General features: G+C 43.3%; 1 protein-coding gene across 2 annotated transcripts; it reads left to right on the forward strand.

Annotated features, from left to right (window-relative positions):
- The first annotated feature begins 3,605 nt into the window (after positions 1-3,605).
- BZW1 (basic leucine zipper and W2 domains 1) lies at positions 3,606-12,425 on the forward strand. 2 transcript variants are annotated; one of them, XM_027461901.3, is made up of 12 exons: positions 3,606-3,764; positions 4,162-4,232; positions 5,911-6,087; positions 7,304-7,398; positions 7,650-7,715; positions 7,958-8,093; positions 8,664-8,773; positions 8,891-9,061; positions 9,350-9,496; positions 9,845-9,983; positions 10,797-10,919; positions 11,151-12,425. In XM_027461901.3, exons 2-12 carry the CDS (start codon positions 4,172-4,174, stop codon positions 11,180-11,182), a joined length of 1,257 nt encoding a protein of 418 aa, XP_027317702.1. In that variant the 5' UTR covers positions 3,606-3,764; positions 4,162-4,171; the 3' UTR covers positions 11,183-12,425. The 2 variants fall into 2 exon arrangements, with proteins under 2 accessions (XP_027317702.1, XP_038038067.1); XM_038182139.2 differs by having other exon boundaries at positions 3,612-3,760.
- The last annotated feature ends 308 nt before the right edge of the window (positions 12,426-12,733 follow it).

Raw genomic sequence — 12,733 nt, forward strand, 5'->3', positions numbered from 1 at the left:
TTGCTTGACAACTTAATGTGAGACATATTGTTCAAAAGGAATGGAAAATTGTAGTCAAGAAAAGGAATGGAAAATGACTGTTAAGTCATGGAACTTAAAGGATTGTTTGTTAACCTTTTCTGATTGTACGTATGTATAGGCATACTCGGGTTTAGTATGTAAAGCAATGTTCTATATATTTAGAATGTTTGATGTTCATGTGTGCGTGTTGATGGAGTATGGACTCCCCGCACACCCAGTGCTGTTTACTTGCCTTTTATACCTTTTATAGCTTTTATACCTAAGTATAAATATTACTAAATTCAGATTTAGTTGAGACGTCATTTATAACACCAGACAGTGAGGGAGCTGTGGGCTCATCCACCGATCCTTCTGCTACACCATTGGCCCCTCTGCTGCTACAGCCATCGCAGGCCTTTGCTGTTATGTCCCCTGCTGACCTGGACATGCCTTTTGACCCAGGCCATATTGGCCTTTAAAAGAAGCCGGATATGTTTTTCTTCAATCCAGGAAGAACGGGATACATAAGGCCCAAAGGCCAAGTTGCTTAACAACCTAAAGCGAGACATATTGCTCCCACAACTAGCCCTGGAATTCTCCAGTGTTTGTAATCAAGAAAAGGAATGGAAAATAGAGACTGTTACGTGATCTGAGACAAATTAATGAGTCATGGAAGATACAGGAGCACTTCAACCAGGATTCCCAACTCCAACTATGCACCCCCAGTCATGGACATTAATAGTAATAGACTTAAGGGATTGTTTGTTAAACACTTGCCAGAATTCTGAAAACTTTACCACATTTATGTTTCAACCTTTTCTGATTGTACAGATGTATAGGCATACTTGGGTTTAATATGTAAAAGCAATGTTCTGTATATTTAGAAAGTTTGATGTTAGTGTGTGCGTGTTGGTAGAGCATAGACTCTCTGCACACCCAGCACTGTTTACTTCTTTTATAAATATAACTATAAATTTATAAACTTTATAAACTATTATTTATTTATTTATTACTAAATTCAGATTGAGTTGTATCATCATTTATAACAGACTTTAACCAAGGGGTCAGAAATAAGGAGGACTGTTCACAAAGGGACAAGATAAAGAATGTCAAACATACAAGGCCTTGAGATAACAGGAGCCCCTCAGAACCCAAGAACCAGATCAAAACAACCTTATGGCCCAGATTGTGACCAAGGCCTCAGAGAGCACGCACAAAGAGATGAGGTGAAAAGTTCAACCCTGATGAAGACATCTTACTTCATCCCCACGACCCTCAGCGCCCACCACCACAGGGCACTGTGCAAGCGCATACGAGGAATTTATGGAAATGGAATGGAAATGGAAAAGGGAACCGGGGAAGGGAGGTGGTGGTTACACGTGCAAATGTCTAAAGAGGACGGGGGGGGGGGGGAATCTACCCCAGCAGGTCTGCCGGTTTTAAAAATGAAGCTGGGGAAGGAGGGAAAAGAGGTGGAACTTACGGAACGGGGCAACATATTCAGTTTTAAATAAAGCATTAGTATCAGTGGGGAATGATTACATTGTAGTGAAGGGGGCAACTGGCCAATCTGAGATAGTGTATTTCTGCAAACCATTGAAATATAAATATGGGAAACAGTGGGGCATTCACAAGTTCCTATACATGCCCAACTCGCCGAGTCACTCCTAGGGAGAGATTTATTGGAAAGATTATAAGCAACCATTTCATTTAAAAATCGGGAGATTATTCTGGAGGTAAATGATCAAAGATACGTGGAAGTGTTGAGTTTGATATTGACAGCTATTAAGAACAAAGAGGAAATTAGCGAGGAAATCCTAAGTCAAGTGTTTTCCAGAGTATGATCTTCTAATGTACCAGCGAAGGCAAAAAATGCATTTAAACAGTACCCCTTGAAAAAGGAAGATAGAGAAGGAATTAGCCTGATAATTGATTGACATGCTTAACACCAGAGCTATCTTGGTTTACAGTTTTAGACTTGAAGGATGCCTTCTTTTGCCTCCCTCTCCACGAAGCCAGTCAGAAAATCTTTGCATTTGATTGGAAATCAAATAACAGTGCAAAACACAGCTGAAAGGGACAAGGCTGCCTCAGGGCTTTAAGAAAACCCACATTGTTCAGAGAACAACTTGCAAAGGACTTGGAGACCTGGGAAGCCCCATCAGGAGAAGGACGGCTGTTGCAGTATGTAGATGACCTGCACTGAATAAACATACCTACTTTACAATCTTACTGATTGTGGAGTCCATTTTCCTTGAATCAGTAATAGTAAAATTAAGAACTAATAGTGCAGCAGGTATTGAATTCACATAGGTGTAAGTGTGCCTTTTGGAATAGTCTGCTCTTTTTATATATAAAAAGATATACTATATAAAAAATATACTTACACACTGTATATAGATTTGTACGGCACCTATTGCTAATGTTAATCAAGATCCTGATAAAGAATTGAAGTTCTGAGCATGAATTTAACACTACTGTGTTAATGATGTGAAACATCATTAATGTTTCTGATTTTCTGATCACTCTAATATACACATTGAGTAAATTGTACTAAACAGATTGTCAAATCTGAAACTGAAATATTTAGTGCATTTGAAATTGAGAATAGGGTCTAGGCTAGCAGATTTTCTGCCTGTTACTCTCTATTGTGATGATCAAGAATAATGGCTTGAATAATAGAATAAGAATAAACTTTGTATAAAGCTGTTTTATCAGTCTGATTTTTCTAAGCTTCACCAATTATATCAGCCCCTCCACAGTCAGTTTGCCTTGGCAGGGGGCTTTACAGCTTTTAACAAATAATCAGGTGAGTGGGAAAGAAGATGCTGTGACTGACATTTTTCCTTTCAAAAGCCACATTGCTCAACAAGTAATTCTGCATGAAATCTTACAAATATTGAAATACACTACAACCCTCCCTATGCTATTAATAGGGCCCTATTTTCACCCTCGATGTCTTAACTAATGTGCTGATATCTCATTAGTTATGCTAATTACTGCTGTTTGCCTGATCGTGCAGGCTTCCCGTTTTTACACATCTGATCAATTTGCTGCTGAACACGTAAAGCCTGCCTCAGCGAAGACCAAAACAAATTACATAACTTTTCTAGCAGCTTGGAAAGGAGACTGTGCGTTCGTGCTGCTGGATTTATGAAACGCACCCGTCGCGCGTCTGGTGAGCAGCGCTCCTTGCACGTTCTGGGGGCAAACAACCGGCTCTGAGCCTGGCCATGGGGCAGCGGCTGCCCCGCTGCCGCCGGCCCGCAGCCATTTCAGGGCGGCTTCGCGGGGAGCCCCTTCCGGCGCCTCGGCTGCCCGGGGGTGCCCAGGGGGTGCCCGGCTCCAGCGGCCGTGCCAGGGGGCGCTGCTGGCCCGCTCCCCGCCCGCCGGGCCGTTCTACTCGCCGCGGTGCCGCGGGGGGGCCGCAGCAGGCGCCTGCCCGCGTGTGCCGGGAATCACGAGGGCGGGGGGAGCGGGGGCGCGGGCAGCCGGGGCCGCCGCCGCGGGCCGGGCGGCGTTGGGCGGCGGCGGCTCCGCAGCGCGGGGCCGGCCGCTGGGGGCAGGCGGCCACGGCCGTCGTTGCTGCCGCCCGCCCGCGCCGCCGCCCTCCGCGGCGCTGCGCCATGGTCCGGCCTGGGCGGGGCGCGCCCCTCGCCCGCCTCTCGCGTCGGTTCCGCCCTCAGGGTTGCAGCCGTCGCCGCCGCTCCTCGCCGCCGCTCCGCTCCGGGCCCCTCGGGCGTTTTCTCTCTGCATTAAAGTCGGTGAGGAGCCGGCCGCGGGCGGGCGAGCGGCGCTGCCGCATCGGGCCCGGCCCGGCGAGGCCCTACCGGGGGCGCCGATGGTGGGGGGCAGGAGGGCGGACGCGGCCCGCGCGGCGCCCCCATCGCGGCGGGAGCGAGGCCGCCGTCTGCGCGGCCAGGGGCCGCTCGTGGGGCCCGCCCGTGGGGCCCGCCCGGGAGGGGGGCGCGGAGCGCGCCGGGCGAGGCGGGGCAGAGCGAGCCGCGGCCCTGCGGCGGGGAGAAAATGGAGGCCGGGCGGCAGCGCGGCGCGGCGCGGGGCGGGCCGGGAGGGGGTGGCGGGGCCGGGGCGGCGCGGGGCGCTGTAGGCGCTGTGGACGCTGAGCCCGGCCTCTCTCTGCCTCTCTCTGCTTCCGCACAGGGCGTCTTTTATGAATCAAAAGCAGCAGAAGCCGACGCTATCGGGGCAGCGTTTCAAAACTAGAAAAAGAGGTAAGCCGGGCACGGTGCCGTGCCTGCCACCTTCGTGTAAAGGAGACCGCACTGAACACAGCCTCAGTGCGGACTTCAGCTCTTCAGTTGCTGGAATGTTCTGTGCACAACTCCAGCTGCTGGAATGTTCTATGCACAACCTTTTTTTTTTTTTTTTTTTTTTTTTAAGCCCCTGAGAATGTAGCTGCATTGTCATAACCTTGGCTTAGGAAGCAGTTATTCTTAACCTATAGCGAGTGTATTTTGCGTGAAAGCGTAAGTGCCCAGTACTCCAAACTCACAGGGGAACTCCAACACAGGCTTGTTGTAGGTATTACGTTCATCCAGGGAACACCTAACCTAGGAGGAATTTCAGTGTTAGCTGCTGGAAAATGGTTGCATTGCCCTTTTAATTCTATAAGAGTACCTGATTTAAAAACAAATAAACAAAAATGAACTGAGATACACAAGTGCATGCCTCTATGTCTTGCAAGGTTACCCAAGCAAGCAGAGTTATGTGGCATTTTTTATTTACTTGTTTTACATTAACAAAGAAGTGAGGACAGTTCTTACAATTTCTGTTTAATCATGTTTTATTAGTATTCAGATAGTATTCCAGTTCAAGCTGACAATGGTAAGAATGCTTCAAGCACTGAAATAGTAACGAAGAGGTACAGAAGTACACGTTAGCTTGGAGAACCTACTTTAATATTGAAGTAAAACTATCTGAAAAACTGTTGAATTGAGAGAATTGGATTTGGTTGGTCTGACAGATGACATGCTAGCATCCTGGATTTTTGTCTCTTGAAAGCTTTGAATCACAGGCAACTCTGAGTAATGAATTTCATAAATCCATCCTGGAAAATAACTGATCAGTATTTTCAAACTTTCACCCAACTATTAAAGGCATGTTGAAACTTGCATTGAATGTAAGGACACTAACGTGCTTCTTCCAAAATAGTTCATACAGACGCTAACAAAACTAGCTAATATGTTACAATGTGCTCGTAAAGATTTGCAGCTGAGCTCTTACTTTCTTTGGAAGATTTTCTTCCCATGATTTGCATAGTCTAAGAACAAATTGAATCATAGAATATCCTGAGTTGGAAGGGACCCATAAGGATCATCAAGTCCAACTCCGGGCACCGCACAGGTCTAAATGTTAGACCATGTGACATTAGCAGAACTAAAGATCTCTCATTTTAAGGCTATTAGTGATGTGGGTACGTGTGTTGCATTTTAGCTGTTCCTGAAGTGAAAAGGCCACTGATCAAGTGATTTTCACATTTGAGAAATGTATTCTGCTTTAAAATAATAAAAAAAAAAGATGCTGATTAGGCATGCAATTATAATGCATAATTCATATTGTTTTTCATAGTGAAAGTACCGAGAAATTCAGTAAAAGGTAAATAAGGAATGTTTTAGCTCTTGATAGCCTTGTGCCACCCCTTGAATGAACAGGGAAGTGAAAACACCAACATTTATTACTGTCGTGTTGTCCATTTAAATGCATTTTAGGCTAGACTCCTAAGTCACTATTAGTGTTAGGAATGCCTGTTGTGATCTCATTTCTGTTTAACTTAAGGCTTGCCAGTGTCTGCGTTTGTTTTTATAAAAGAACAAACTCGTCATGTTTGAATACCAAATAAATGTGTGTGCCAACTTTAGTTCAACAAACCCTTGGTCTTTGTCTTTGCAGATGAAAAAGAGAGGTTTGACCCTACCCAGTTCCAGGACTGTATTATTCAAGGTTTAACTGAAACTGGCACTGACTTGGAGGCAGTAGCAAAGTTTCTTGATGCTTCTGGTGCAAAACTTGACTATCGCCGCTATGCAGAAACACTTTTTGACATCCTGGTGGCTGGTGGAATGCTGGGTAAGTTCCCTTTGATGGGGCTACTGTCAGCCTTTATTTACTTGACTTTTTATAAAAGCTTGCTGTTTTCTTTCACCATAAAAAAAACTCTTCCAAAGAGCTTGTTGAATATGTTGATCAGGGTTTGAGTTATCTGTGGGAAACTAGGTGACTATGTGAGGGCCTAACTAAGCAGTCTGATTATTGTAGAAGCACTCTGTATACCGTATCATGCTTTTGCTTGAGTTAGTTTGCATCCTTGAAAGCATAGACTATAAAAACTTGGTTTAAAGGAAAGTGTATTGGCTGAGAGTGGAACTTTGTGTAACGGAGTTCATTTTTGCTAATGAAAAATGGGTTAATGCTTTGTTCAAGTGCCTCTTCTGTGGTTGCAAAGCCAGTGGTGTTGCCCTGGAGGATTCTGACATGATCCTGTGTTTTGTGCACCATGCACCATTATTCTGGAAAGTATTGTTTACGGAATTATCTGATGAGCTTAGTTTTGGAACTGCTGTTCTAAATTGTGTTGTTGGCAATAGTGAGGGCCCCCCCTCACTTTGAGCTCTAGTGAGAGAGACATGAGGTGGTAGATAAGTTGGCAGAAAACACAACTGAGGAAGTGAAATGTGATGACTAACGGTGTTGTAAACTCATATCTGTATCTTGCTGTAAAGAGTAGAAGGGATGCTGACCCACCAAGTAAGAAGTAAATGAAGCGTAATGAGTTGAAAAGTGCTAAGAAAGATGCAGTGCTTCTAGATTTAGACTATTAGACTATTTGTTTCTTACTTTCCTACTCTTCAGTGAGAAGGGATTCAAATGGCAGAGAGCCATGTAAAATACAGGGTGTGAAGATGTTGTCTGCCTACCCGGAAAAAGTACATTTCAGATTGTAGCATTTGTTATGCCATAGTTCAGGGGGGAGAAAGGACTTAAGTGAGAAATTTGGCAGTTGCAGAAGACTTTCTGTAATGTAACAGAAATAGAATTCAAATGACCTAAATGCAGAGGGGATGAAAAGGAAATAATTGATTCTGGGCTACAGACAGACTGCATGGCAGTTCTGCACTGGAGTTTTTGGGAGAACACTTACAGCAGTAGAGCAATTGGAAATGTGGAGGGTGTTTCTCCAGTGATCCGGTTCCATTCATCACGAAAGGACAACGCATTTTGCATATTACAGGTATTTGAATTCTTACCAGAGAGTTGTACCACTAATATGGAAACCTTTCTTTAGCCCCAGGTGGTACCCTGGCAGATGACATGACACGCACAGATGTCTGTGTATTTGCAGCACAAGAAGACCTAGAAACCATGCAAGCATTTGCTCAGGTTAGTTCTGAAATCAGTACGTTTTAAGTTAAACTGTTCAGTGGTCAAAAAATGAACTGTTTGTGTAGTTGAAAGTTCAGGTAAAATAAAAATGTATGGCTTTTAGAAGCCTTGTGCCTTTGTGCATGGTAAAATGGCTCTCTTCTAAGCTAAAGTGCTGTAGAAGAGTTCAAACCAATTGTACTGAGCTTGATTTTTAATTCTAACTAAATGATAATTCAGAGCAATTCAGACACACTATCTCTTTTCAGGTTTTTAACAAGCTAATCAGGCGTTACAAGTACCTGGAGAAAGGCTTTGAAGATGAAGTCAAAAAGGTATGGAGTAGTGGCAGAAAGAAAAGCCTTTAAATTCTGCTAGTTAATTGCTCTATGCAGAAGAATTATAACATACAATAGGTTATTAAAATAGGACAGAATCTTGTTGACTGAGTAACAGCAAGCTTGTATGACTGGTGGAGAAAGCTGCCAGTGTACTAGCACTGATGCTAGTTGAGTAGCTTGACTAAAACAAAAGTAAGCGTCTATCATGGAAGTAGCAGTTCCTCTTCCTCTTGCAGTTGCTGCTGTTCCTGAAAGGGTTCTCAGAGTCTGAGCGGAACAAACTGGCCATGTTGACAGGTATTCTGCTAGCCAATGGGACGCTTAATGCATCGATTCTCAACAGTCTGTATAATGAGAATTTGGTAAAAGAAGGTAAGTGTTGTCCACCTCTTCTGTTAGGGGAAGGATCATGGGAGACAGAACATAAAGTATAATTAGGCGGAAATTATGATGACAATAACATTCCTGCAGCTCACTAACTTCATCTGGTGATAGATTTACTTCAGGATTAGCAAAGGTAAACATGCTAGCTTACTGTCTGGAAGGTCTCGCTGAGACTTCAGAAAAATAGTGTTTGGGGGAACTTCTGTATAGGACTTCTCTGCATGACACTGAGGGCTGCAGTCACTAGTGTCGTCCTGCAAGGCACTACTGTATTTTGTAGAGGGACTTTGGAGGGTGCGGAAAGTGTGTTACGTCTTCAGGCTCCTTCCTAAACCGCAGCAAGGAGAGTAGAGCTTTGTACAGGGAAGCCTTTACAATGCTCAATTGTGAGAGAAGTTCAGCAGGCTGGCGGCTGTGGTGTCCTTGCAGACTGGGCAAGGGCTACCTCTGAGCGCAACTGCTGCTGCTTTGGGCTGGGGTGTGACAATATAGATGCCCTGTACTCGGTCCCTTTTAGTTTTAAATTTCAATACTACTACTGCTGTTTGTGTTGCACAGGTGTTTCTGCAGCTTTTGCAGTCAAGCTGTTCAAGTCATGGATAAATGAGAAAGATATTAATGCAGTGGCAGTCAGTCTTCGTAAAGTAAACATGGATAACAGACTGATGGTGAGTATCCCTAAAACTAGTGTTGTGTTCTGAGACCAGTTTGGTGAATAGCATTTTATCAGTAAAGTACTTGACAAGTTTCTCTTTTGAAAGAGTTGTTGTAAACTTTGCTTTCAGGAACTCTTCCCAGCCAACAAACAAAGTGTTGAACACTTCTCTAAGTACTTCACTGAAGCAGGACTGAAAGAACTTTCTGAGTATGTTCGCAATCAGCAAACCATAGGAGCTCGGAAGGAGCTGCAGAAAGAACTTCAGGAACAGATGTCACGGGGAGATCCATTCAAGGATGTAAGTATTTGTGGGCAAAGTGTACATGTGATTTCCTTCTGTAGGAATTTAGCTCAAATTATATGAAATGCAATAGCATTTAATGCCAATCTGAAAAGGATCTATGCCTAATTAAATACTGAGCTTAGACACCTAGTTCCCACTACCCATTACAATTAGTACCAGTGTGGTTTAGTTTTGTAGTTTTCCTTAATGTCCTGAATCTGGCTGCACTGAAGGCTTCTGAACTCAAGTTTTAATTTAGTTTAGTGTCATATGTGACCTACATGGTGACTGTTTGTCTGGCAGATAATCTTGTACATAAAGGAGGAGATGAAGAAAAACAACATCTCAGAACAGACTGTGGTAGCCATAATCTGGTCAAGTGTAATGAGCACTGTGGAGTGGAACAAAAAGGAGGAGCTGGTAGCAGAGCAAGCCATTAAACATTTGAAGGTATTGTAACCAAGCATGGGCTTTTGCATCTGTTGGGTAGGGCGTGGGCTTCCTTTTAAGCTTCACTTAAAGTGAGTTGAATTCTACAAATACCGTAATTCAGAGACAGCATCAGATGGGGCATTTTTTCCCTTGCAGCTGTAGAGTTGTAGTCCTAGTTGTTGAGGTAAGAACAGTATGTCTTCTGCAGGAATGCTCTTGGGAGGTGGGTGGGAATTGCTTCCCCGGTATGTGGGTTGTAAATTTCTAAGCAGTGGCTGATAAAAACTGAAACTACTCTAGCCAGGCAATAAATGCTAAGGAATGTTATGTGCGTGTGTGTGTGCCAATTTGTTATTCCTGTTACAGCAATACAGTCCTCTACTTGCTGCCTTTACTACCCAAGGTCAGTCAGAGCTTACTCTTCTGTTGAAGATTCAAGAGTATTGTTATGACAACATTCACTTCATGAAGGCCTTCCAGAAAATAGTGGTGCTGTTCTATAAAGGTAACTCTGAGATTTTTGCCTTTTTTTTTTTTAAGCCTCAGTTGCAGAATTGTTCCATCCTGGTAAGGCTTCTAGGGAAGATCAGTGCTATGACATTGCTTTTCATTAGCTGAAGAATTTACTGTTAGTTTGCGAACATGAAGCTCTAAAATGCGAAGGTAGGTGCTTCAGTCTTTGGCACATGGGGAAGTGCTGTAGACAAGAAGGATGTGTACTAGACCAAAGCTGAACTTGGATTTTAAGACTCTTTGGCATTTAGAACTTATGGAAGGATTTTATCTGTGTGTTATTCCTAGTTCTCTGTCTGAACAGACCACAAATGACCAGAGACTGAGACCACCAAGATGTTCTGGGGTGCTCAAGGGCTTCTGTTAAATGACTGTTAAGAAGGTATTACTCAGAAACGTGCTTGTGCACCTGTAGGAATACCACAGAACAGGAGGAAACTTGTTAAACTGAAGATTATATTGTATCTGTAAACTAAAACAATTAAAAACAGTTCCTGTGGTGTCCTTTGGACTTGAAAAAAAAATATATCTGTTCTTAGCTGTTGACTGAAGTTTTCCTTAGTATGAAATCTCAAATAGCTAGATGCAATGCTGAGAAGACCAACAGCAACCTAGCTGAAATGCAAGGTTCTCAGAATTTTAAAACAGGAGGTTCTCCTAGCACAAGCATGTCCAGCTGTGCCCAAGGAACAAATATGTGTTGGTGGAATTTCTAGGGGAGAAATCAAAGGCTGCCAGTCAGGGGTTCTCAATAACTGTTACTCAGCAATTTGCTGTGTTAACAGTACTTTTGTACATGTTACAGCTGAAGTTCTGAGTGAAGAACCGATTCTGAAGTGGTATAAAGATGCGCATCTTGCAAAAGGGAAGAGCGTGTTTCTGGAGCAAATGAAAAAGTTTGTTGAATGGCTCAAGAATGCTGAAGAAGGTAACCAAACCTCACAGACTCTTCCTTTTCCCTTTGGAATGCTAGGTGTAAAGAGTGCTTTGCTTTGTGGGGTGGGGATGCTAACTGATCCTCTGGGAGGAGTGTCCCCACTCTTGGCTAGAAAAGCTCCCTTGTGCAGTCACTGTGGTTTGGCAGCTGTTGTGCAGGACACAGGTGACTGGGGAGGAGCTGACCTACGGGCAGCCTGTTGAGGTCCTCTCTCTGTTGCAGAGTCGGAGTCTGAAGCTGAAGAGGGCGACTGACCTGTGAAATTGTCCTCAGTAAAGCAAACAGGAGCTGTAGATAAGTGTCATGTCTCTTGTGTCCGTCTGATTCTTACATCCTACCTCCCTGTATCAAGCATGATATAAGGGCTCTCATGGCAAATTTATTTAAACTGTTTTCTATAGTCATTGAAATACCGGGTTTAGTTTTTAAAGCCATGTTTTAAGTAGCTTACAGGAGTTACAGATTTGACTCTAACCTGCATTTGTCCTTTCAGTTATATTCTACCTCCTGTATTTTCTACTGTAATAGTGTAATTTAAGGCCTTCCACAATGAAATCCATTTTACCCCTTGGGTTTTCTATATATCTGCATTTGAGTAGACATGATTTGGTAAATGAGATTTATGGCAGTTCTGTTTGCAAATTAAAATGTAAGAAGCCTCTGATGTGAAGAGGCCGTGGCTTGTGTGGTAACTTGGTGTGATACTTTAATGCATACTACATGCTTCAAAAAAACCTCGATTGTCCATCTCCTCAAGGACTTTGTCAGCTCTTTTGCTATACTTCCAGCATAACGTAATATTCTACTCAGCTACTGGGAAAGGCAGCTGCCCTGCTTCTGGGCGCTCAGTGTTCTACAGCAGAGAAACTCCTGGTGGCAAACTCCTGTAACTATGGTGGTGTATGAAGAGTGCCATCTCTGAGCCTGCTGTCATAGCTGGTGGACCAAGTTCCTGAGGGACAGCACAGCCTGTCAGGCTGTCTTATACCTGGGCATCAGTTCTAGGGCTCTTGTACTTGTCGGTCTCTTTGCAGCTTCTCTGTAAGTACAAGCAAACAGTGCTGTCCTGAATGCAGCAGCCAAAGAGTTTTCTAGAGCACAGGCTGAAGCTGCTAACAGTACTGGGGTAAGGGCGTGCCTTGTTACATGTACAGCTGCTGCAAGGTAAAATGAACAAAATCCTATCCCTGCACCCCACCCCCAGAATGAGATTTTATGCTGGCAGTTTACATGTTAAGATTATTTGTGTACCAAAACTTGGTGTGACTTCTTAAGGGCAATTCTCAGGACAGCTCATAATTCAGGAAAGATCTGGTAAAGACTAAGTATACACTATTGTAAACTAAAAATCAGCATTAACTGAAATACTTATAACCAGAGTACACCTGTGAAAGTGAAAAAAGAAATTGGTAATCACAGTGCAATCTGATCTTCCTTAATTTGTAACTTTAGTTTTTTTTTTTTTTAATAATAAATAAAGGCCATCCTTAAACTTAATGCAGAGGGTTGTGTCTGTTCTTAGCCCTCCCACCCCCCAAAAACATCAGTTACACAAAACACTAAAATGATTTTAACTGTCCCACCTCCCTAGATGTTTTATGATTCCAGGGACAGTTCAATAAAAACCAGTAATATTGTTTTTCCTTTTTAAGAGAAGTCTATTTTGTAAGATGGATGGTGCTTTTTCCATGTATTAATGTAAAAATGTATTGAGATTTTATTTGTTAAGGAAACACAATCGGGTTCATCAGCAGCTTTTTCTTAAATAACTTTTATGTCAGCAGCTAAGTTAAACTTAAGTATCC

This window comes from Anas platyrhynchos, chromosome 7, assembly GCF_047663525.1.
Source record: "Anas platyrhynchos isolate ZD024472 breed Pekin duck chromosome 7, IASCAAS_PekinDuck_T2T, whole genome shotgun sequence".
NCBI classification, from domain to species: domain Eukaryota; kingdom Metazoa; phylum Chordata; class Aves; order Anseriformes; family Anatidae; genus Anas; species Anas platyrhynchos.

Excerpts from the sequence above, each read along its gene's own strand:
- BZW1 (XM_038182139.2), top strand. The coding sequence starts at position 3,627 with ATGGTCCGGCCTGGGCGGGGCGCGCCCCTCGCCCGCCTCTCGCGTCGG. Across the intron at positions 8,094-8,663 it reads TGAGAATTTGGTAAAAGAAG|GTGTTTCTGCAGCTTTTGCA; the intron begins GTAAGTGTTGTC and ends TGTGTTGCACAG. Across the intron at positions 9,497-9,844 it reads AAGCCATTAAACATTTGAAG|CAATACAGTCCTCTACTTGC; the intron begins GTATTGTAACCA and ends TTCCTGTTACAG.